The 26,243-nt window shown below is 47.8% G+C and overlaps 1 protein-coding gene across 3 annotated transcripts in view; it reads left to right on the top strand.

Annotated features, from left to right (window-relative positions):
• The window catches only part of Ptprg (protein tyrosine phosphatase receptor type G), an 873,855-nt gene that overhangs the window by 759,817 nt on the left and 87,795 nt on the right, over nt 1-26,243 (top strand). For all 3 annotated transcript variants that reach the window (XM_004661265.2, XM_004661264.2, XM_045136198.1), the window contains exons 10-12: nt 2,796-2,904; nt 12,429-12,478; nt 14,032-14,803. In XM_004661265.2, the coding sequence (XP_004661322.1) occupies nt 2,796-2,904; nt 12,429-12,478; nt 14,032-14,803 (931 nt within the window). The remainder of the gene's footprint in view (nt 1-2,795; nt 2,905-12,428; nt 12,479-14,031; nt 14,804-26,243) is intronic.

The following is a 26,243-nucleotide window of genomic DNA, read 5'->3' as shown; positions in this document are numbered from 1 at the left end:
CCTTTCTTTATATTAACCTCTGTTCTCTTACTTACTGCTACACGGTTAACCTTACTTTGAGCTACCTAGGCCAAAATCAGTGTCTCCTCTTTGCATAAATACTGAGCAGCGAACACCCAGCCAGGCCTTTCAGAGCAGGTGTTTGTGGCAGCCATCTTTCCACAGGCGCTAGTCCATAAATCTTGGTTTACAGGAACTCAAAGTGACACATTTGGGTTTGAGAGCCTTGCTGCATTTATTGTTAATCAGAGAACGGTCCCAGAATAATGAAGCCCATAATTGTACATGCACATGAAAAATGCAATGGTGCCGAGTGGGATTCTTAATGACTTATCACTTTTTTCCCCCTCCCAATACAGAGTCCCTGGGGCCCATTCAATCAGTTATAGAATAATACTTCTCATATTCCTTTAGATGAAGATTCTTTGACTTCATTTCCATTTATATTTTCAATTTCCCCACTAGACATTGTTATCTGGGTCACGTTAGGGAACCACGAGCCGCACGAAATCAGAGAAGCTTCTATAGAAAGACACCCAAGGTTATGATGTGTTTCAACCTTTCTCTCGTCACAACCGGAAGTCCACAAGGGATTTTTTTTTTTCTCTTTCTAAAGTCAAACTGGCTTACATGAATCAGCAGAAACTATCTAGACACTTTTTCAGTTCCTTGTTCAAAGTGGAAAATAATTAAACATGCAAAGATGAAAAGATGCCAGCTTGGAGTGAATTCTGATAAATCCTTGCATAGAGCGAGTGAAGAGTTTGCTCGGAACAAAAGATGGGGTCAGAGGTTTAAAGAATGAGGCATAAATTAGTTTCAGAGAGAGAGATGTAGAGAAAAACCTGCTTTGACAGCAAGTTCTGTTTTATAAGAATATCTACGAGTGTGTTTTTTTTTCTTCCTTTTAGGACACACAAAATTAATTTTCTTAATTCTGCCACATGTTAAGAATGCTGACTTGGGGCAACAAAGCACTTGTCTAACTTACGGTTTCTATGGTCCAGAAACCCCCAAATCCTACCTAATGTTTGCGCAGAAATTTTGCAGCCTACCTCCCTCTTCCATGTCTTTGTTCCAGCCCTGTGAGGCAGGTGTATCGCTTGCTCTTTCTTAAAAGTAATAAATGCCGCCTGTAGCTAAGGACCATGACCCTGATCCCCTCCCGCATGCCGGGCTCGGTGGCCGCCGTGGCTCAGTGACATGTGGACACTGGCCCGCAGGGTTTCACCAGCTGGACCAGGAAAACCTCCTTGGTGGCCAGGCTCACAGAGTGACCGGAGTACGTGTTTCCATAGTCAGACGTGTCGTCTAGCAGAGGAGTCTCTTGGAAGCCAGTGGCTTTTATTGATCATTCAGAAAACAAGCCCTGGACTGTGTGTGGGTGTTTAAAGGCCGTGGGGATGAGGCACAGGGCAACGGTGACCTGTGTTTGGCCGATGGTGTCTGCTGGGGTTCACAGATGATTTCCTAGAAAGCCCAGGTAATAACTAGTCTATTTTAACTACTGAACTCTACCATTGTAGGGTTGAAGTAACCATAAACTGGGCTGGAGAGATGGCTGCGCAGTTAAGGGCCCTTGTTTGCAGAGTCTGATTCCCCAGTACCTACAATAAGCCAGATTCACAACACGGCACATACATCTGGAGTTGCTTTGTAGAGGCAAGAGGCATACTCATCTCCTCCCTCCCATTCTCTCTCTCTCCCCACTCCCTCCCTCTTGGCTTGCAGATAAATAAAAGTAACTATTTCTATTTTCTTTCTATCATCTGTGAGTGAATGGCTGTTTTGTATGCTACTAAAACTTTATTTAGGGTTTCCAAGATGGCTTAACAGTTAAGGCACTTGCCTGAGAAGCCTAAGGACCCATATTCAACTCTCTAGGTCCAGATACATGGGGACACAAGGGCACACATGGGCACAAGGTGTGGCACACATATCTGCAGTGCTATTGCAGTGGCTGGAGGCTCTGCCATGCCAATTTCCTCCATCTATTTATCTATCTATCTATCTATCTATCTATCTATCTATCTATCTATCTATCTCTATTTCTCCCTCTCAGTTAATCACATTAAGAAAAACAGGTCCGTCTGCTGGGCTGGCCTCAGAAAAGAAAAAATGTTATTTAGAAAAATGTATGATCTGCATGTGGCCCACGGGCTGTAGTTTGCAGACTGCTATGCTAAGTCAACGTGCTGTTTCCACTCCTTGTGACCATCTGTTCATGAGCCAAGCAGGCCTGGCCTGGATGACACACCTTCACATGAATTGTCCTCTCCCCACGTCACAGTTTTTGGAAGTCACAGCAGCTAGAAGGCATCGCAGACTGTCTCTGAGTCACGCGTCTAGGGTGTGGTGTGACAAAGTTAGATCTCATCACTGGATTCCTGTAGGTTATTGCAGTGAGGCCTGGATTCTGCAAGGAAAAGCACTGGGCAGAGAATTTTTTGTTGTTGTTGATGATGTTCTAGAGCATACAAGGCCCTGGAAATAACTCATGTGATCATTCTAGAAGCCATCTGGGATCAGTAATGGTTGTATACAAGGTACAGTCTCTAGGACTGAAGCCCGAGCCTTGGGAACACATCCCAAGCCGTGCGCCTGCGGTAACTGTTGTTCCTTCCCCTCCGTACATCAGAGCTGGAGACGGACTGCCAGGCTGGGCCGTGGCTGAGCAGTGTTTCCGTCTGCAGCGAACCCCGAGTCAGTGAGCCCGGGGTGCCCAGGCATGCCCCGATCACAGCGTGTGCTGCCGTTCGAAACCCACTCAGTGCCTTCTCTCTCTCTTCCTACAGAAAGCCACCATTAGCCACGTCTCACCGGATAGCCTTTACCTCTTCCGAGTCCAGGCCGTGTGTCGCAATGACATGCGCAGTGACTTCAGCCAGACGATGCTCTTTCAAGGTGAGGCCGGCTTCCTCTTGCTCCCTGTGATACACCTCCCCCCTGGGGCTTTGTTGTTTTTCTCTTTGGGGGCTTAGACAAAAGAAAAGAAACTTGTCCCAAGGATCCATGTACTGGCACTACACGGGAAAGCCCCAGGCTTTCAGATCTGTCTCTGAGCTTAGAAGTTTCACAGACCAGAAGGAAGGGGGTACACCAAAGCTGTTTTGTATTTTATTTTTATTGATTGATTGATTTGACAGAGAAGGGGTGAGGGAGAAAGAGAGAATGGGAGAGAATGGGCGCGCCAGGGCCTCCAGCCACTGCAAACAAACTCCGGACACGTGCGCCCCCTTATGCATCTGGCTTATGTGGGTCCTCTGGAATTGAACCTGGGCCATTTGGCTTTGCAGGCAAACGCCTTAAACCGCTGAGCCATCCCTGTAGCCCCAAAGCTGTTTTTTTTTTTTTCCAAATATTTATTTATTTGAGGGATAAAAGGAGAAATATGAGTGGGCGTATCAGGGCCTCTTGCTGCTGCACGTGGACTCCAGGCCTGTGTCCCAGTTGCTGCACCTGGCTTCCCATGGTTACTGGGGAATCAACCCCAGACTGTTAGGTTTTGCAAGCAAGCATTTTAAATTGCTGAGCCATCTCCCCAGCCCCCAAAGCTTTTTTTTTTTTTTTTTTTGGTTTTTCGAGGTAGGGTCTCACTCTGGTCCAGGCTGACCTAGAATTAACTATGTAGTTTCAGGGTGGCCTTGAACTCTCAGCGATCCTTCTACCTCTGCCTAGCTGTTTTGTTTTTTTTATTTGAGACAGACACAGAGAGAGAGAGAATGGCACACAAAGGCCACCAGCCACTGCAAACAAACTCCAGACACATGCGCCACCTTGTGCATCTGGCTTTTGTGGAACCTGAAGAGTTGATCCTGGGTTTTTAGGCTTCTCAGGCATGCGCCTTAACCACGAAGCCATCTCTCCAGCACACCCTCCCCAAAGCTGTTTTTTAGTGTGTGTTTTACTTATTCTTTTCCAACTATGTTATTTAATGCAACAAGCCAGCACCTCCAAGTCATCTGATAGGATATCTTTTTGGGACTTCTATGACTTGACTTCAGTGTTTTTCCAAGACGTGGAGCCTGAATCATAAAGTTCACCCTTCTGACCTGCAGGTCACACAGACAAGCCCTGCAGTTAGGGTCCCTGAGATTCCAGGCTTGGAGAACTGACTGGGGCTTATAGGATCTGGGGTGGAGCAAGTGAGGCTCTGCCTTGGAACAGTTTATTTTTTTTTTAATAAGAAATCCTATCTCTTTTATTTTTATTTATTTATGAGAGTCGGGGGGGGGGGGAGAGAATGGGTGTGCCAGAGCTTCCAGCCACTGAAAATGAGCTCCAGATGTGTGTACCCCTTTGTGCGTCTGGCTAACCTGAGTCCTGGGGAATTGAACCTTGGTCCTCTGGCTTTGCAGGCAAGCACCTTAACCACTAAGCCATTCCTCTAGGCCCCTTGGAACATTTTATTAGGATTGTTTTTCTTTTTTAAAAAAGCAAAGTTATTCCAAAGAATTTATAAGTAAAATATCAGAATTCTAAATAAAGCTAGGAGTTATGTCAAGTTTTTAGCACACACAAGGCCTGGAGGTTCAGTCTCCAGTTACCAAAAACAGTAATACTTAGTACAGAAATACAGCTACGAGGCAGTCGATCTTACTGGCTCTTCTGTATTTCTTCTAAGTTTATTTCCAAAGACAGTTAACCCGTGATCCATGGTTTGTGGATTTGGTTATTTACATGTTTATTTAAGAATGAGGGAGAGAACATGAATGGGCATGCCAGAGCCTCTTGCTGCTGAAAATGAACTCCAGATACATGCACCACTTTGTGCATCTGGCTCTATGTGGGTACTGGGAAATTGAACCCTGGCCAGCAGGCATTGCAAGCGAGCTCCTTTAACCACTAAGCCATCTCCCCAGCTTGTGTTTGGATTGTTGGTAGGCGCCACCTCAGATATGGCAGTCAGGCCTTGACCCAGCCCTTCGCCTCCCAAGAGCCCTGCTTTCTTATCTGTCACGTGAGACCCTGCGTACCAGGCCAGCACTGTTACCTTATCTTTATTTCCTTTTTGTATTTTTGAGACTGGATCTCATTGGACATGTGCCACCATACCCAGCTGAATCTTAGTTTTTTGTTTTTTTTTTTTATTGAGTCCTGGTTCTGATGAAATGTTTGAACCTCTTCCCTAGAAACTGTCAGGGATTTACAGAAAGGTGCAGGTCCCTTTAAAGCCGGCAGGCGAAGGAACCAGAAGCCTCTGGAAGCCCGTGTGCCAGGCACATTCCCAGGCTCTTTCCCAAACAACCGTACCAGAATCTCAGCCCAGAGTCTCAGCCTCAGGGGCCTGGGAATGTGAGGTTCTAGCAAAATGGCCCTGCTGAGCAGCGTGCCCAGTAAGGGCTTAATAATACCAGGTACGGGCTGGACTCTGGAGGGAAGGTGTTGAGTGAGAGCCTTGGCTGCCAGTTACCAGCTCTGCCACCCTGAGGGTATTTCTTACCTTCTCGAAGCGTCACTTTGCCAATCCAAAAAGTAGCAGTATTTAGTAGTGATCTCATGGAGTCAATGTACAGTGTCTCAGGGTAATCTGCTAAAACAGTGAGCCTAGAGCTATTTACAGGACTAGCGTCAGTGGCTCCGTATGTGTGTCTGTTATGTGAAATACTTGCGTAGACCTCACACGTGAGCATCCCTAACCCCTCCAGAAATTAAATCCAAACGCTCCAAAGTCCCAAACTATTTGATCATCATGCAAGTATCGGCCACTCTTTTTATCAGAGATGTTCACCCTGTTTTAAGTTTGACATAAAAAATAGCAAGTAGCCGGGTGTAGTGGTGCATGCCTTTGATCCCAGCACTTGGGAGGCAGAGGTAGGAGGATCACAGTGAGTGTGAGGCCAGCCTGAGACTCCACAGTGAGATTCTACCTTGGAAAATAAAAAACAAAGGAAAAAAAATAAGTCATGAATGATGAACCCAGGGTAAGATGCCCTCCAAAGAGTTGAAATTTGACACGTATTAGATTTTTTTTTTTTTGCTAATGATTTTATCTTTTAAAGTTAATTAAAATTACCCTAGTTGCATTTTTCATGAAGAAATCTGTGTCTGTACATATTAGCACTCTTCTTGTCTGCGTTGAGTTAGGACCTTAAGCCACGCAGGACTGGGTGATACAGACCTGGGGAGAACGGAGGAGCAGAGACTGGGGGCTTGCTGTGGCCGGTCTGGGAACTTCAGGCCCATAAATCATGGTCAGTCTTGCCCTTGCTCCCACCAGTCGCCTGGAATCTGCAGAAATGCTTCCTCTGATTAATAGCCCCCGAGCTGCCTGGCTTTTGCTTGGACTTTGAAAAATTAAATGTTGATAATATAATGTAATTCAAAAATGCCTCATCAGCTATAAATCCTAAGCAGGGAGGATTTTGAATGTCTGATTGCAGTGGCCTATTGAAAGGCAGCGTTCCCAAATGTCTACCAATTTTTCCTCTGCTCAGAGGTGACAGCAGTGGACTCCTTGTGGAAGCTGCATTTATCCCACATGCTAATGAAGGGACGGAGCCTCTCTTCACCCATGCACACGCGCGCGCGCACACCCTGTGGCTTAGTTTCCCCTTCAATACCTCTGTAGGAGCGCACTCTAAAAACGTAGATCTTGGGCTAGAGATGCCTTAGCCATTAAGGCATTTGCCTGTGAAGCCTAAGGACCCAGGTTCAATTCCCCAGGACCCACAAAAACCAGATACACAAGATGGCACATGCGTCTGAAATTCATTTGCAGTGGCTAGAGCCCTGGCATGCCCATTTCTCTCTCTCTCTCTCTCTCTCTCTCTGTCCTACCCTTTTTTCTTTCAAATAAATAAATGAAATGAAATTTTAAAAAAAAATCTAGATCTTCATCCAGGCCAACTACTTTGCCCTTTCCTACTGAGCCTGGCAGCCGCTCATGGCCAGGAGAGGCCGTTGTTTAAAATTCACTAATAATTCAGAATTGAGTTTTAAAAAGGAACAAAGAGGGGTGGGGGAGAGCTCAGTTGATAAGCTTGCTTTGTAAGCATGAGGATCTGAATTCCACCCCAGAACCCATGTAAATGCCAAGTGCTGGGGAGGCAGACCCTGCGGATCCCTGGTGCCTGCTGGCCTGCCAGGCTAGCCTAATTGGTGAGCTCCAAGCCAGCGAGAGACCCTGTGTCAAAAGGAGATGGGTGGAGATGGGTGGCCTTTCTGAAGATAGCATTTGAGGCTGTTCTCTGTGCTCCACATGCTTATATACACACACACATGACCCGTGCCCAGACATATGTGTATACGTGCACACATACCCTAAACACTTAACACAAAAGAAAAAAAAAAAAAGGAGACGTTCAGAGAACTCAACAGTAGCTTTTTTAACAATAACTGTGTATTTTAGAAATAAATTTACATCTGATTGAGAAGCATGAGGAAGCTACCTGGAGTTACCTTCTTACGGAAACTGCTGCAGTCCGGTTGGCATTCCTGCTGGAAATCACCCACCCAAGAGCAGCGTGTGGGAAAAAGAGGTTTATTTTGGCTTACAGGCTCGAGGGGAAGCTCTACGATGGCATGAGCAGAGGGTGGACATCGCCCCCTGGCCCACATAAGGTGGACCATACCAACAGCAGAGTGTGCCAAACACTGGCATGGGGAAACTGGCTATAACACCCGTAAGCCTGCCCCCAACAACACACTGCCTCCAGGAGGCATTAGTTTCCAACTGCCATCAGCTGGGGAGACTAGCATTCAGAACACCTAAGCTTATGGGGGACCCCTGAATCAAACCAGCACAGTAACTATAACGATATTTCCATCTGTAAGATAACAGTAGGCCTTACTTACCTACTGTGGTAAACATGTTGTCATGCATCACCACAAGCATGATTTGGGAAGTGGCTTCCGGTTGTAGAGAGCTGTCATACACATACATATACATACATATACATACATACACATACATATACATACACACACATACATATTTCATCTGAACATCACAGGTGGCAACTTCCCATAGAAGTACTTTATATTTTTTTTGTTTTTAAATATGTCTTAAAGATTTTATTTATTTACTTATTTATTTGAGACAGAGAGAGAAAAAGCGTGAGAATGGACTTGCCTGGGCCCCTAGCCACTGCAAATGAACTCCAGACACATGCACCACCATGTGCATCTGGCTTATGTGGGATCTGGAGAACTGAACCTGGGTCCTTAGGCTTTGCAGGCAAGGGCCTTAACCACTAAGCCATCTCTCCAGTCCCTCCCTTTTTTTGAGGTAGGGTCTCACTCTAGCCCAGGCTTACCTGGAGCTCACCCTGTGGCCCCAGGCTGGCCTTGAACTCACAGCACTCATCCTCCCTTAGCCTCTCGAGTGCTGGGTCTGAACACATGCACCATTATGCCTGGCTTGTGGTAGTTTTGTTTGGTTTGGTTTTACAAAGTTGGTAACGCTGTTCAGCGAGTAACTTCAGTCCATACCAACTTTGCCACTGGGTACAGGTCTGTTCTTGTGTTAAGGCTCCGCCATTCTTACCACAAGCCAGCCCGAAAGTCGATATCAGTAACTGCACCAGGTCTTCAACAACAACAAGGGGGTAGGGATAGGGGCTCGGGTTCAATTCCCCAGCCATCCCTGTGCAGCCAGGTGGGCATTCATTTGTAACAGCAAGACACTTAGTTCACCCATACACACACATGTGCAAATAAACAAATGTTTGAAATAAGAAGCTAGATGGCAGGCAGGGGCCAATGGGAAAAGGTCCTCTGACCTCCACACGCGTGCATGCATACATGCACACTAAATAGCTGAAGGGTTTTTTTCTTCTTTTGTTTCTATTTTTATATTTTCCGAGGTAGGGTCTTGCTGTAGTCTAAGCTGGCCTGGAATTCACTGTGTAGTCTCAGGCTGGCCTTGAACTCATAGTGATCCTCCTACCTCTGCCTCCCAAGTGCTGGAATTAAAGGAATGTGCCACCATGCTCAGTTAGATGAAGGTTTTATTTTAACGAAAGGTTAACAGGATTGCTGGCTGGTTATTTCAAGCCGTCTCACAGCTCTCAGCAGCCACAGTAAAGAGGGCTTTTCGAGCTTGTTCTTGGAGCCTGAGACCAACTGAGGAGGCAGCCGGATGAAACCCAGATCGTCTCAGAATGACTTTAAATAAGTAAAATACACAGGAGGGGAACCAATTATGTTCAGATACGCTTGTCACAATATTTTAAACAAATTTGAGATCTAGCAATTCATGTGCTCATTTTATTAAAGCATTAAGTGACAAGCGGTTTGTCCATGAGCTGCTGCGGTTTCTGAGCAATGGCGAGCACGGGGGGTCTTGGGAAATCTCTCCAGTGGTGGCGGGCACTATGACCCTGTCTGTGACTCAGCTGGGGTAGAGTCCCATGTCTGGCAAACACAGAGGTCATTGGTCACCTGTGTTCCTCCTGGAAGGAAGTACACTCTCATAGAAGTGTTAGCCAGAATATAGATCTCATCTCTCCTAGCCCCCTTGATCTTAGATAAAACCCTCCCAATCAAAAAGGTCCCATGGAAATTTCTAGTTACCAGCACTAGGACTACATGGTGGAAGACTATGCCAGGCTAATGGAAACCTGACCTGATCGAGTGCCTGTTGAGTTTGGTGGGGAATAGTAGAGCCCTTTGTCAAGGGCAGGTAGGAGCTTTTGTCCTGTCTTTTTTTTTTTTTTTTTCCTTTTTGTTTTTCGAGGTAGGGTCTCACTCTCACCCAGGCTGACCTGGAATTCACTATGTAGTCTCAGGGTGGCCACGAACTCACAGCAATCCTCCTACCTCTGCCTCCGGAGTGCTGGGATTAAAGGCGTGTGCCACCACGCCCGGCTTCTCTCCTGCTTATTTTACACCTGTCGTGGGCAGTAAGGCATCGATGTGCGATCAGCTCAGCAAACGTGAGGCTGTCTTTAGTCCCGGATGGTGAGAACCGTGTGTGCCCCTGGTTTCTTTGGTGACCTTCTTTGTCTTGGAATTTAAACAGTTGCATTGATCCTTCCCCACATTCATGTCTTTACACATCATCCTTTTTTTTTTTTCCTATGAAAAATGAGCACGTTGAGGCTCTGGGAAAGTGGCTCACAGGTAAAGTTCTTGCCACACAAGTATGAGGACCCAAGTCCAGGTCACCAGCGCCCATGGGAAAACTAGAGACGGTGGCATGCTAGAGAGATGGAGACAGAAAGTCCCTGGGACCTGCTGGGTATCAAGTCTAGCCGAATCTGTGATTCCTGGCTTCAGTGAGAGACTGGACCTCACAAAAACAAGGTGGAAGGGTGGTTGGGGAAGAGAACCAGCGTCAGTCCCTGACAGGCACAGCCCGCATGCATGTGGGCTCACACACCGCACCGCCATGCACCGCACACTCAGATACAAGAGAAGACTCCATGGTTAGCTCAGGCGCCGTAACTCAGGTGCCAGGGGCCCAAACAAGGGACACGCACAACGAAGTGAGAAGTGGGAGCCCTTGTGTCACTTAAAGGGCAGTGACAGACCCTTGGCCCCGGACAGAAGGTAAGCCCAGGCCTTCCAGTATTGCCATTTCCTGATAAGCAGGTAATTAGGATTTTTAGGAGAAAGCTACTGTTTACAGTGTTGGCAGCAATTCAGTATTTTTTTTTAAAGCTTTTCAGTGCAAACAAAAACATGCATAGGTCACCTGCCATTTCGGGTTTAAATATATATTATTTATTTTAATGATCAGCTTTTTCTTGCATGTTTCAGTGGCCTGTATTTAGGAGGCAGATTTTCAGTTTTGATAACATTATTTTTTAAAATAAGGAGGAAGCTGTCAATAACACCCCTCAGCCCATCCCCAAAGCAGAGCTCCGCCAGCAAGAGCCCAACTCCCAGATTGCTTCAGCTAGGAACCAAGTATTCCAAACACACGAGTTTCTGGGGAACATCGGATCCAAACCACCAGAAGGACCGTGGCTCCATCAATGTGGAAGACATGGACTAGTCCTCTGCATGTGGGAATACACACACACCATCCGTTTACAATTAATAAAAAATTATATGACCATTACTCAGACAGAAGTAGGAAAAAAAGTAAGCCAGTTACACAAAGGTGAGGCAGGCAGATAGTTAAATTAGTGTCTAGCTCTTAGACTTTTAAACCACATTTAACTCTAATGAGTTGAATTGAATATTGGATTCACTGAAAGGATGAGATGTGATGGCCCCTCCCCCACCAAAACCCGGTGGAATAATATGGTTAGTCCTATTTAAATGATGGCAAAACACAAACAAGACAGGCTGGGGAAGATAGTTCAGTAGCTGAAGGTGCTTGCTTGCAAAGCCTGCTGGCTCGGGTTCAGTTCCCCAGTGCTTGCATAACGACAGATGCATGAAGTGCTGCATGCAGCTGGAAATTGTTTGCAATGGCAAGAGGCCCTGGCACGCCCATACCCATTCTCTATCTCTCTCTCTCTCTGTTCACAAATAAATAAACCTTAAAAAGGGCTGGAGAGATGGTATAGCGGTTAAGCGCTTGCCTGTGAAGCCTAAGGACCCCGGTTCGAGGCTCGGTTCCCCAGGTCCCACGTTAGCCAGATGCACAAGGGGGCGCACGCGTCTGGAGTTCGTTTGCAGAGGCTGGAAGCCCTGGCGCGCCCATTCTCTCTCTCTCCCTCTACCTGTCTTTCTCTTTGTGTCTGTCGATCTCAAATAAATAAATAAAAATTTAGATAAATAAATAAATAAACCTTAAAAATAGACAAAATTGACCTTGAGAGGTTGCTCAGTGTTTAAGGCATTTGCCTGCAAAACCTGATGACCCAGGTTTGATTCCCTGGTACCCACATAAAGCCAGATGCACAAAGTAGCTCATTTGTCTGGAGTTGGGTTGCAGCAGCTAGAGGTCCTGGGACGTGGCCATTCTTTCTCTGTCTCTCTCTCTCTGCCAGGCGTGGTGGTTCACACATTTAATCCCAGCACTCAGGAGGCTGAGGTAGGAGGATCACTGTGAGTTCTAGACCAGCTTATTACATAGTGAATTCCAGGCCAGCTGTGCTACAGTGAGACCCTACCTTGAAAAACAAAACAAACAAATAAATAAATAGACAAAAGTCAGAGGCCCAGTAGCTCTAGAGAACATATCTTCATGTGGTAATAGGTACACAGGCATATATATATAACTAAACTGTGCATCAGAAACTTGTATGTTGCTGTTTTTAAGTTGTATCAGTAAAAATCACTATTTTAAATATCTTGAGACAGGGACAGCAAACTGTGGATTACAGGCTGTATCCAGGCCTTCTTCCTACTTCTGAATGGAACACAAGCTAAGAAGGGGTTTATATTTTGAAATGGTTGGAATGTTCAGAGGAATATTTTGTGGCATGAAAATTACATTTTTTTCAGATCTCTGTTCATAAGTAACGTTTCATTGGAAACATATCCAAAAGCTTGTATATTGTTTACATTATAACTTCTTTATTTCTCAGCTAATACTACCCGGATATTCCAAGGGACCAGGATTGTGAAAACAGGCGTGGTAAGTGGAGAATGCTGGGTGCTTTGTCAGGGCTGGGAGCTAATTTGCATGCGGTTCAAACTCCTACCACGAGGTGGCAGTAGAAGGTTGTAGAATTGCTCAACGTGGAGAAGTTAAAACGCAGAAAAATTTACATTATTTAATACGGTTTGAAAACGAGCTTTGCAGAAATATTAATGGCTTCTATTGTATTATTTTGCCAACATAAAAGTTTCAGATCTGCAATTATTTCTGACCCCTGTGATGCACAAAGGAATCTCTCCAGAGGCCCTTCCTCAGTGTGTGCTCAATCCCAGAGGTTGTCACTGCCCAGTGAGACACAGATCTGCACATTTCTGGAACTGGAATTAATACCTCAGTTTTCCCACTTCTGGCAGAAGTAATAATAAAAAAAAAAACCAGTGCTGGTGATAATGCTTGCTTGAAACTCACTCCGCTCTCCAGATTTCAGACAAAGGTTAGGTATCCCAGCAGCCCCGAGTTGGTAGAATGATTATTCACATCTACCCGTGAGGTAAAGTCATGGTCCCAGCATCACCCAGAGAGCAAGAACAAGGGCCACTTAGGCCCAGCCTGTAACCTTCTCTGTAGATAGTGCTTAATGTGTGCAGAGCTTGATTTTCATACCCAAATCCAGGCCACAGGCTTTGCAAGCAAATGTCTTTAACAACTGAGCCAGCTCCCTAGCCAATGATCATTCTTCAAATAAAAAGTTGTCAATGTAATACTTAATGAAGTTACAAAACCTGGTTGTTCTCTCGTTGATAATTATATGCAGTTTTGGATTCTATATACCCACTGAGGAGAACTAAAATTAACTGATTATCTCAGAACGCTTCTGGTTTTCAAAAGATACTTGAAATGAATAAAACTCTTACCACCGAGCCCCGGGTTAGCATCGTGGCAAGCGTGGTGAGGTTTGGCCACAGACAGCTTTCTCCACCTTTGCGGTCCTGCCACTTGGATTAACTCTTCAACACCGCACCTGAAAAATGGGTAGCATGGAAAGCCCTTTTGGCACACTGTTGGCATTGGTTGAATGGAATTCTTTTCTTTTTAAAATATTTTTGAGAGAGACAGAGAAAGAGAGAGAGAGAATGGTTATGCCAGGGCCTCCTGCCATGGCAAATGAAGTCCAGATGCATGCGCCAGCATGTTGGCAATTGATATGAAAGCAACGGGCAATCATCGTCACCCCAAGGACACTGGTCTATCCACTGTCACCATTTTATGACTTCTTATTTGTCTTCAAGTCAACTTTAATGTTTCTTTTTTTTTTTTTTTTTGTCCCCCATTTAGTCTCATTCTGAGCCACCTTAGGGAGAATTTGACACACCAGATAAAGTTTTGATGTGTTGCAAGTAGTAAGAGTTGACCACCCGTGGAACACGGAGTAGCCATGGCCAGCCTTCATCCCGTAGCCGGGGCAACGCCCTGGGATGGATGAGGAACGTTCTTTGGGGTTTTGCAAAGCGGGTTCTTCCCAGTGCTGTTTACTGACTCTTTGCTTTCCCTCACCGGCCTCTTCCTCAACCTCCCCGATGACCTCTCAGCCCACAGCCTCTCCTGCCTCTTCAGCGGACATGGCCCCCATCAGCTCCGGGTCTTCCACTTGGACATCCTCCGGCATCCCCTTCTCATTTGTTTCCATGGCAACCGGCATGGGCCCCTCCTCCAGCGGCAGCCAAGCCACGGTGGCCTCTGTGGTCACCAGCACGCTGCTGGCCGGCCTGGGCTTCGGCGGCGGCGGCATCTCCTCCTTCCCCAGCCCCGTGTGGCCCACGCGCCTCCCCACGGCCCCGGCGGCCAGCAAGCAGGCAGGGAGGCCCGTCCTTGCCACTACGGAGGCCTTGGCTTCTCCGGGGCCCGAAGGCGACTCGTCCCCCAGCGAGGACAGCCAGGGCACCCAGGAAGGGGAGAAGGACGAGAAAAGCGAGAGTGAGGATGGAGAACGGGATCAGGAGGAGGAAGGAGAGAAGGACTCAGAGAAGAAGGAGAAGAGCGAGGTGGCCCAGGCCACCGAGGAGGGCCAGAAGCCCGCCCCCAGCCCCAGGCCCTCCTCTCCCCACAGGACTGCGGGCGAGGGTGGGCACCGGACTATACCCGGGCACGGGCAGAACCACACTGCCACCCCCACCGAGAAGCCTGGCCGTGCTGCCCCAGGCTTGGACCCCCACACGGCCACTGCCACCCAAGTGCCCCCAACCGCCACAGAGGAGCAACATGAAGGGAGTGATCCCAGAAGGCCCGGAATGCCATCTGAAAAGCCCATGTCCCGAGGGGACCGGTTTTCTGAGGATAGCAAATTTATCACTGCTAACCCAGGTAAGTGCTGCCAGGCAACAGACAGGAGGGTCCTGGGAACAGACTCACCCCGTTGCTAAAAGCTGGGGGGACGAAAGGGCAGACCCGGGAAGTAGCTAATAAGCCCCTGATGTGCAGTGTATGCATCTGTTCCTATTTCAATCTAGCAAGAATGCACACTCTCTACTGGAATGAGTTTTTTTTTCTTTTTTTGGTTTTTCAAGGTAGGGTCTCCCTCTAGCCCAGGAATTCACTCTGTAGTCTCAGGGTGGCCTTGAACTCTCAGCGATCCTCCTACCTCTGCCTCCTGAGTGCTGGGATTAAAGGTGTGCGCCACCACGCCCGGCTGGAAAGTCTTTTTCTAATCCTTGTATCTCTGCTTCAGAGTAACTCCAAGAGCCTCAGCCAGACGAAGGTGTGAGTGAAGAGCAAAGGCGCCCACCCAAAGAAGTTTGCTCTCTAAAACTTCCTTCCTTGTGCCGGGCGTGGTGGCGCACGCCTTTAATCCCAGTACTCAGGAGGCAGAGGTAGGAGGATGGCCATGAGTTTGAGGCCAGCCTGAGACTAGGGTACATAGTGATTTCCAGGTCAGCCTGAGCTGGAGTGAAAGCCCACCTCAAAAAACACAAACAAGAAAGTTTTCCTCCTTAGTGCTCTACTGAAAATGTCTATTTATGGGCAGCCAGCATCGTGTCGAGGTTTGGGTTCAGTGGTTTGCCAGAGAAGCCACCTGCCCTCCTCAAGAAATGCTGGGGAGGAGGGGAGCAGTGGACATATGATTGCCAGCAGCTGGCTCCAGTGCATGCCAGAGAGTCAGGTATCAGGGACTAAGTTGCTGTGCTGGTTAGCTGGCAAGCCAGGAAACTGCTGGACTTGAGTCTTTGATTTTGAAATAAAAAAGGAAACTGTGAGAGACAGTTATGGGGAAGACCTTATGTAAAAAAAAAAAAAGCCACTCTGGAAAAGTGGCATTTACATTGACATCTCGTGCACAAAAGCTTTTAGTGTGGAAAGTCGTAACTCAAAAAGTAAGACCCTCTGCCTTTGGCTCCCACTGGCAACGTGATTGCGCCATTCACAGGCAGAGAGACCAGGCATGGCTGGTGGGGCCTCTGCCTGTGTGAGCTTCATCCTGCCCCCCAACCCGTGGCATAATTGTCACTTCATCTTCTGCTCAGACTGTAGTGAGCCATCCTGAGACTTTATGAGAGGGAGCTGTGGCATCAGGGGCTGTTATTGTTGTGAGGAGTTTCTTAATAAGAAATTCTTCATTTTGCCAGACTACAAGATGTTTAGCAACAATTTTTTTTTGCAAAAAAAGGCAACTGGTAAATATTTATTTGCTTTTGCACTTGTAAACATTAAAATTCATCTAAAGCTGAGATCTCGTATGTTAAGATACAACGTAGAATAAATTTTCATGTTTTGAATTACTTTCCTCTTAAAGCTGGTATGAACTAATTTTTTTTTTTTTTTTAAGTAGGGGGTCTCCTAGGAGCATTGCTCAGTTTGCTGTAGTTTGGCAGAAGGATGTTCAGGAGCCCAGTATGTAATTAGGTGGAGGAAATTTGGGGCCACTTGTGAAGTGATTTCTGTATGATGTTGCTGTTCCCTCTAGGGAATTATAAAAAATTGAATTTCTTGCATTTGATGATTATAAAGAAATACTCAGCCTGGAAAGATGGCTTAGCAGTTAAGGCACTTGCCTGCAAAGCCTAAGGACCCAGGTTTGATTCCCTAGTACTCACATAAAGCCAGATGTACAAAGTGCTGCATACGTCTGGAGTTCATCTGTGGTGGCTAGAGGCCCTGGTGCACCCATTCTCTATTTCATTCTCTCTCTCTCCCCCTCCCTTCCTCTCAAACAAATAAATAATAAAACGATATAAAAAGAAATATACTGGAGTGTCCACTATGTACCAAGCCCAAGGCTAGCATTGAGAAGAGACCATAGATCAAGGCTTCTGTTCTCCTGTGGCATATATACTTTCTTGGGTGAGAACGTAAGGAGATGCTCAGGGGTAAATGCCTGACTTTCAATAGCATTGATTGGTAGTCAGGAAAGGGGGGGGGGACAACTGAATTGTGAAAGAGGGCATCTGAACAGAGCTGCTGTGATGAGGAGAAGCTAGCAATAGAGAGAGGCATGAGAGACATTCTAGATTGCTGGAACGGCCAGCCTAGAGACCCTAATGCGGGGGTGAATTTGGATAGGCAGAGAAGCCATCAGAAGGCTTAGGGGAGTTGCAGCACGGAGAGTGAGGAGTCGAAACTGGGAGATGTTTACATTATACTTGAGGAGGTAGATTCGCAAAGAGAGAGAGAGAATGTGAATGGGTGTGCCAGGGCCACTAGCCTCTGCAAACGAGCCCCAGGCGCACGCACTGTGCGGCTTCACATGGGTACTGAGGAACCAAACCCAGGTCGTCGCTAAGCTTTGCAGGGATGCACCTCAACCACCGAGCCATCTCCCCGACCTGTGACATGTTTGATTTGAATGAGGGATGTTCCCTGTCTCATTGACTTTTCTGAAGCGTCACTTGGCCTGCGCATTGAGATCACAGAGAGAAGGGAGAGTGGAGGTCATGCCGGAGGCTAGGGCTAGTGTGCTTTCTCCAAGGACAAGGGGTAGACGCGGACTTGATTTGGGCACTTGCCTGGTTCGGCCTCTAGCCTGAGAACTAGAGCGGGGTAGCTTGTTCCAGGTACGTGGAGATGGGTTCTGCTGTGGGGAGCAGACTCCAGGGAAAGAGGAGAAGCAGCAAGTGCTTCCCAGGTCCAGCTTCTGCCCTTGGGGAGCAGAGAGCATTTATAGTCTTGGCAGATGTGGCTTCCTGAATCCGATCAGCTCGATAGGTTTGTCCCATTACTGACTTGGGCCTCAGGGAAGTTTCTGCTCCGCAATAACACCTGAAGAGATGGTGACCGGCTGTGAGCCAGGGCAGAGGCCGTGTCCGCTTAGTGCAGCCGCCGGTCTTGTCGGTGAGGAGTAGGTGGGGCTGCCAACAGCCCAGATGCCACGCAATTAACAATTGAAACTTCGAAGAGGTCCCAGCAGGTCTATGCTGCTATCATTCCAGAACAGAGACTGGTCCCCAATTATCGAGTGTTAAAATAACTTCTGGGACCTCCCCTCCACCCCCAGCCCTGGGAGGTCACAGCGTCACCGTGGCTTCATCATCTGAGTGGGAAGGTACATGTCTTCTGAATTTCAGGCCATTTGAAAGCGGTTCTGGGAATCGTTGGAGCCATGAGTCACACACTTTCGGGAGACAGGCCGAGTGTGTTTAACTTTACAGGCCACAGTTCTTGCTACGCCACTACATAGCTTGGCCTCACAGCCCCAAAAGAGCCATGGGCAGCACGGGGATGAGATGGCATGTCAGTGCACTTTGTACCAGAACGGGCAGTAAGCTCTGCCGCGGGTCCCGCTGTTGCCTGCTTGTCCTTGGCTTACGCAGAAACACGTTTGTGAGTGAATAAAGGCTGTGAGCCGCTGGGGGACTGGCTGACCCACCGTGGTGCCTAGTCCCCCAGGTCACCCACTCCACTTCCAGATGCCCACTCTTGACCCCATCTTGCCTCTCTTTAGCTCAGTAGTCCTCTTCAAAACAAAAAAGAAAAGAAAAAGAAGACAGGGCAGGGTAAATGGCTTAAGGGTTAAGGCACTTGTCTGCAAAGCCAAAGGATCACGGTTCAATTCCCCAGGACCCATGTAAGCCAATGCACAAGGTGGCACATGCATCTGGAGTTCGTTTGCAGTGGCTGGAGGCCCTGGTGTGCCCATTCTCTCTCTGTATCTATCTCTATCTGCCTCTCTCAAATAAATAAATGAAAATAAAATAGTAAAAAACATTAAAAGGAAACAACCTAATTGGTTTTTTTTTTGTTTGCTTGATTTTTGAGGTAGGGTTTCACTCTAGCTCAGGCTGACCTGGAATTCACTAGGGAGTCTCAGGGTGGCCTTGAACTCACAGCAATCCTCCTACCTCTGCCTCCCGAGTGCTGGGATTAAAGGCGTGCGCCACCACGTCCGGCTGAAAGCTAGCACTGTTCACCACTGAGCCACCTCCCCAGCCCTGGTGACATCTGTTTTGAAATGCTATGCACAGACCTTTAGTAGGAGAGACTACTAGAGAAGAAAACAAGGGGAACTCATGTGTGGAAAGAGGGACAGATTGGGACACCAGGTAATCTGGCAGGGTAGTTCAGGGCGGGAGACAGAGCAGGTGCTGCGTGTCGGGGCGAGGTGAGGACTGGAAGGAACAGAAAGAGCCCACCTTTTCTCAACCGGCCAGTGCTTTCCCTCCCCACCCCCGCAGTCACTAGAAAGGCCTTGTGAGTCAGAAACCTAGCTTTTGTGTAGCATGCCCCTGCTTTTTTTTTTTCTTTTTTCTTTTTGAGGCAAGCCTAACAGATTAACCTTTTTTATATATAAGAGATCAAAAGAGAGAGAGTTGGCACCAGGGCCTCCAGCCACTGCAGTTGAACTCCAGACGCGTGCGCCCCCTAGTGTGCATGGGCACCCTTGCAGGCTTGTGTCGCTTTGCACATCTGGCTTACACGGGACCTGGAGAGTCGAACATGAGTCCTTGGGCTTCACAGACAAGTACCTTAACTGCTAAGCCATCTCTCCAGCCCACCCCTGCTTTTATATATATATATGTATGTATGTATGTATATGTATTTATTTGTTGGGAGGGTGGAATGGGCATGCCAGGTCCTCTAGCCAGTGCAAAAGAACTCCAGACACATGCACCACCTCCTGTTTTAAAGTGATTTTAAATCTTACAAACAACTTGCTTTTTATTTATTTATTTTTTGTTTTGTTTTCTGTTTTTTGAGGCAGGGTCTCACTCTAGCCCAGGCTGACCTGGAATTCACTACAGAGTCTCAGGGCGGCCTCGAACTCACGCCAATCCTCTTACCTCTGCCTCCCAAGTGCTGGGATTTAAAGGCGTGTGCCACCACGTCTGGCTTACAAACAACTTGCTTTTATTTGGGCCAAACTACATATACATCCTGGGCCTGGTGGGAGCCCTCGGTAGACACTGGAGGGACGCTTGCTGTGGCTGACAGAAGTCTGGGGGGCTGAGGGCAGGCTAGAGTTGTGGGGGACGGACACTCCCCATCATCAGCTCTTTCTCTTGGTGTCCTCGCCAGAGCCTGAAGGTGGAGGTTTTACTCAAAACCACTTAACACAGTCCAACGTCCTCAGGGGTGTGGGGTGCGTTCCAGTATGCCCTAGCCCTGGTGAAGACACCTGTGAACTCCTCATTTAGAGCCGGGGTTATCTCTGTCCCTTTCATGGAGGGGAACTCTGCCTTTCCAATTGTGTCTTGCTCACAAACCACCTGCAGCCTCTTCTGGTCACCTCTGAGATGGTTGCTGGGGGCTGATGTGCTGGTTGGTCTGAGTTGGGGGACAAGCAGGGAGCCGACAGTCCAGTTCTCGGCTTTTTTGTGTAGTGGACGTAAGCGCACCCCGAGTCCCAGCCGCCGCTCAGCTCTCAGCCAGAGCAGAGGGCGCTAAGATCCGCTTCTCCGGCTCCCTTGGAGAGGCCCGAGGCACCTCGCTGTAGCCTGGAGCAGCCGGTTGTATTTTGATGGGAGATCCCTACCGCGGGTTCACCTGTTGAGCACTGGGTTCCCCATGGCTTTCACTGCTTGAGGAAAGTGGTAGACCCTCATTGGAAGAAGAGCATCGCTGTGGGCGGGCCTTGGGGTCCACAGCCTTGGGCCCCACTTCCTATTTTATCCGTCTCTGCTTCCTGGTTGTGGACCCAGTATGGCCATCTTCTTCTGCTCCTGCTATCTGCCCACCCGGATGGACTGCACCCCAACAGACCTGTAAGCTGCAACCAGCCCTTTTTACCTTAAATTGTATTTTCATAGGGGGAGAGGTTGGCCGTCGCGGCAAGTAAAGTAGCTAATGCAGAACCCATTTTCAGAAACCATGGACACTGAAATAACATCCTAGGTCCACGCTGGTTCCCTGCTGGCTCTGTCCATTTTGAGGTCATTGTGCGTGTCACCTACCCTGAGGCACCCCCATGAGGGTTACTGTCACACTGGTGAGGGGGCCAAGCCCGGGAGGGCGCCACAGTGTGGGGGAGCAATCCGCCCCACGTGGCCTCCCTGGGGGGCAGTTTAAGTGAGTTCAGGCGCGATGTTAGGTGAATGTTGCCATGTTGTGTGGGTGCGTCTCAGAAGTTGCCCATCTTCCGTGTACAGCACAGGACCCAGTCAGTCGTTTGGCTCCTGCCACCAAGGCCACCTGGGCAGTGTCTGCTAACACTTTTGGTTGTCATGAGAGGGAGCCGGGTGTCCTGACACCTACTGGGCATGGGCAGGAACGCTGCAGGATGTTAGTGCATATGATGGTCCCACCTTGGGGTGGGGGATATCTGGTCCATTTAAGTGCAGCTCTGCACGCACTGGGTGGGGGGCTGCTGCAGTTAGTTTTCAACCGCACTTAGCTGTAAGGGTCTGGTTCCTTTTGGGGAGATGTTTTCTACCGGAGTCTGCCTGCTCCTGCTCTGGGCTGCCATTTTCCTGGGCTACCAGCTCCAGATGGCTTGAAGGGGTTGTCTAACTGTCAAAAATGACTTAGGGGCCGGAGAGATGGCTTAGCGGTTAAGCGCTTGCCTGTGAAGCCTAAGGAGCCCGGTTCGAGGCTCGGTTCCCCAGGTCCCACGTTAGCCAGATGCACAAGGGGGCGCACGCGTCTGGAGTTCGTTTGCAGAGGCTGGAAGCCCTGGCGCGCCCATTCTCTCTCTCCCTCTATCTGTTGTCTTTCTCTCTGTGCCTGTCACTCTCAGATAAATAAATTTTTAAAAAAATGAACCAAAATGACTTAGTTTCCACCAAAAAGTATATGAATTCATGGAAGTTTCTCCCCTCACCCATGTGATCCTTGAACTAAAACTGAGTGATTATCTTTTGATGTGGAAAACTAGGCCCTACCAACGAGGCCACCGTCAGGAGTTCAGGTGGGATGGACAGTGCACGTGATACAAAGTTCTGTGTGGCTTCTGTCCCCAGCTGATTTCAGAACCACGTGCCAGTGCGTGTGCGACCACATGTCTGTGGTGGTGCTCTGGTGGCTTAAGACCTGCTGTGCCTGTGAGGCAGGCAGTTAAGTGAGTGAAATTACCACACACGCTCCACTGTCCAGCCTCTAAGAGAGGTGACAGAGCGTCCTTCGATTTTGAGGTCTGCTCAAATAAAGCACGGGACGTCAGGGCGGGGGGGAGTCTTGCTTACGGGGACTCTGGGCACAGACACAAGCAGAGACAAATGGTGTTCTAGTGTGCTTCGTGCGTGGAAGCAGGAGCACATTTCAGCAGCACATGCGTGTCTGTAGTCAACCATCAGTTGGTTGTCTGAAGTCATAGCTTAGGTAATCTTGGGATGTCGGGAAAACAAGGACAAATATTTGGCTCTGGAAAAGAAATTCCCATGTCATGTCATAGTCCATAGAATGGATGCTGGCTAACATAATTAATAAAAACATGTTGTTAATGTGGAGAAATGAGGACTCTTTTCCCCACTGCTAGTGGGAGCATAAAATGGCCCTGCCTCTGTAGAAAGCACTGTGACAGTTGAAAAAATTATAAGTACAGTTCCCATATGATTCAGTAGTTGAGTTGATGCTATGCACCCCAGAGGGTTAATAGCATCTTGAAGAGATATTTACACACACACACCCTTTTAAAAAGTGTATTTATTTGAGGGCTGGAGAGATGGTTTAGCGGTTAAGCGCTTGCCTGTGAAGCCTAAGGACCCCAGTTCGAGGCTCAATTCCCCAGGACCCACGCTACCCAGATGCACAAGGGGGCGCACGCGTCTGGAGTTCGTCTGCAGTGGCTGGAGCCCCTGGCGCGCCCATTCTGTCTCTCTCTCTGCCTCTTTCTCTGTCTGTCGCTCTCAAATAAATAAATAAAAATAAACCAAAAAATTTTTTTTTAAAAAAAGTGTATTTATTTGAGAGAGAGAGATACAGAAAGAATGGGCACACCAGGGTCTCCTACCACTGCAAAGGAACTCCAGATACATGGGCCACTTTGTGTATCTGGCTTTATGTGATAACTTGGGTTATTGGGATTGGGCAGGCAAGTGCCTTAACCATGGAGCCACCTCTCCAGCCCTACATGTTCCTGTTTATAGCCACATTACTCACACAGTCACCAGATGTGGAAGCACCTGGACTGTCCATCAGTAGACGTGTGGAGGAACAAAATACTGTGCAAATCCAGTAGAATATTACTTAACCTTAAAAAGGCTAGAGGAGGTGGGGGGATAAGAAATAAAATTGAGGTGCCTCATGCCACTTCCATGAGGACCCTTGAGGACATTATGCTAAGTAAATGTCGGTCACAAATACGAATGCTCAATAAAAGGAGCTAGATTCATCAGACTGGTCAGAATGGAAGGTGGAGGGTGTTGCCAGATGAGGAAAGGGAACCGAGAGTTTGGATGTAATGGGCAGTTTTATGTGTGCTTTTTTGTTTTTATTTTTTATTTTTAAATTTATTTTTTATTCATATTTACTTATTTGAGAGAGGGGGGCAGATATATAGAGAAATTAAGCAGAGCCTCCAGCCACTGCAAACAAACTCTAGATGCATGTGCCATCTTGTGTGTCTGGCTTACATGGGTGCTGGGTACTTGTACCTGGATCCTTTGGCTTTGCAGGCAAGCACCTAACTACGAAGCCATCTCTCCAGCCCACAGTTTGGGTTTTGTTCGATAGAAATGTTCCATAAATGGGTTGCTCCAAGTATAAGCTTAGACATGGTTCAATTGGTAAATTTTTGAAAATAATTTTTAATTTTTAAGAATATGTATTTTGCTGGGCATGGTGGCACACGCCTTTAGTCCCACTACTTGGCAGGCAGAGGTAGGAGGATCGCCATGAGTTCAAAGCCACCCTGAAACTACACGGTGAAATCTAGGCCAGCCTGAGCTAGAGTGAGACCTTACCTCAAAAAAATAAATTATTTATTAGAGACAGGGGGCGGGGAGGGAGAGAGAGAATATGAATGAGAATGGGTGCGCCTCTAGCCACTGTAAACTCCAGACGCCTGCGCCTCCATGTGCATCTGGCTTATGTGGGACTTGGAAAACCAAACCTGGGACCTTAGGCTTCACAGGCAAGCACCTTAACCACTAATCCATCTCTCCAGCCCAGACGGTAAATTTTTATGTCTGATGCTTTCTTAACATCCCAACTGGGAAAAATAAAAGTGGCCACCTTACTTCACAGTGGATTTTTTTGATGAGGGGTGTTACTTGGAGCAAATGTCACCCAGACTATGCGTTGGCGAGCAAGCAAATTCTTCCCCCTTTCTCTCCTCAGCAAAGACAGGAGTCAGCTTTTTCCTCATGGGCTAGTGCCCTCCCTACCAAGCTGGATTTAGTCCTAACAGCATAGAGGTTCCTGCCCTGTGGCCGGAGCTGAGCCCGCTGTGGGGTCAGAAGCGTTTCAGCTGGGTCCGTCCGATACATCTCTGCCTGTAGCGTTCAAAGTACATTGTACTCCGCTTTTATTTGCTTCTACTGGGATGAAAGCCAAGCCAGTAAAAGGCAAGCAGCATTAATTCAGTGATGACATATGCCACTGAAAACTGTTTTTCTTTTCTTTTTTTTAATTTTTTTTTTTTAAAAAAAGCAGAATGGAGACTGTACTCAAATGCTGCTGAAATGAATACCGGGGGAGGAGAGGCTGTGGGAGGGGGCTGTGCCTCCCCTGCCCCTTCTGTAGATGCCCAGCAAGGGCCAGTTAGTGTGCGGCGCCCGGCTCCATCGCGAGGGCACTTCAGAGGCAGGCGTGTCCTCTGAGCCCGCGCTCTTCTGGGTCTGGCGCCTGCCACTCATGTCCCCCGGGCAGAAGCGTTTCTGTGAGCTTACGAACTGGGCACTCACAGGCCCTGGGCTCATAGTGGACTCTAGACAGGCCCCTTCCTGAAAATCTTTAGTGCATTTTAAAATTATTTTTATGAGGGAGGAGAGAGAATTGGCACACCAGGGCCTCTAGCTACCACAGTCATACTCCAGACATGTGCACTGCCTGGTGCGCATGTGAAACCTTCTGCATGTGTCACTTGTGTATTTGGCTTATGTGGGATCTGGGGAGTCAAACATGGGTCCTTAGGCTTCACAGGCCAGTGCCTTAGCCTCTAAGCCATCTCTCTAGCTAGTAATTAAAAAAAAATTTTTTTTTAATTTTATTTGAGAGAGAGAGAAGGAGGGACGGAGGGAGGACGGGTGTGCCAGGGCCTCCAGCCACTGCAAACAAACTCCAGATGCATGCGCCCCCTTGTGCATCTGGCTTACATGGGTCCTGGGGAATCGAACCTGGGTCCTTTGGCTTTGTAGGCAAATGCCTTAACCACTAAGCTATCTCTCCAGCCGTCCAGCTAGTAATTTTTGAGCACGGGGTCTCACGACTTTATTTGCACTTGGTCTAGTTAATTACAGTCAGCTTCATATAGGTAAGCTTGTGCCATCCTCCCAACTCCCATGACAGGTGAAGGCTGCCACCTGTCTGTCTCCCTTTGATAAAGGAGGGGCCAGAGGCTGAGACCGAAGGCCACACACAGGCCTGTGTCAGCACTGGTACCAAGGAGAGCCTGACTCAGAAGTGCAGAATCACGTTGTCACACGCTGCCTCAGTTGATTCAAAGGTTTATACAGTAGTGCCTTTGCCAGCCAAAACCCAATAACCCAGGTTTGATTCTCCAGTACCACATAAAGCCAGATACACAAAGTGGCGCGTGTATCTGGAGTTTCTTTGCAGTGGCAGGGGACTCTGGTGTGTCCATTCTCTCTTTCTTTCTTTCGTGATTTTTTCTCTTTCTTTCTTTCTTTCTTTCTTTCTTTCTTTCTTTTTTTTTTTTTTTTTTGTCTGCAGTTCAAGTTACTAGCAACCAACTGTGGTCCAATAAGTAAATCCACAGAAAAATTCTAAAGTCATCAGTTTTAAGTTGTGAGTGGTTCTGAGCAGCTTGAAGGAATGCTGTGTGGCAGAACCTCACTTCAAGCCTCCCAGGATGCCCCAGGCTTCCACTGGTCACTCAGCAGCCATCTTCATGACCAAAGTATTTTTCCTTTCTTTTTTTTTTTTTAAATTTTGTTTATTTTTATTGATTTGAGAGTGACAGAGAGAAAGAGGCAGAAAGAGAGAATGGGCGTGTCAGGGCCTCCAGCCTCTGCAAACGAACTCCAGACACGTGCGCCCCCTTGTGCATCTGGCTAACGTGGGACCTGGGGAACCGAGCCTCGAACCGGGGTCCTTAGGCTTCACAGGCAAGCGCTTAACCGCTAAGCCATCTCTCCAGCCCCCAATTTTTTTTTTCAAGGTAGGATCTCCCTCTAGCCCATGCTAACTGTTGCAGTCCAGTTCGCATTGCTGGTAGAAATCACCCAACCAAGAGCAGCTTCTGGGAAAAAGAGATTCA

The sequence above is a fragment of the Jaculus jaculus genome, chromosome 16 (assembly GCF_020740685.1).
Source record: "Jaculus jaculus isolate mJacJac1 chromosome 16, mJacJac1.mat.Y.cur, whole genome shotgun sequence".
Classification (NCBI taxonomy): Eukaryota; Metazoa; Chordata; class Mammalia; order Rodentia; family Dipodidae; genus Jaculus; species Jaculus jaculus.
This window is presented reverse-complemented; position numbering and strand designations above follow the sequence as displayed.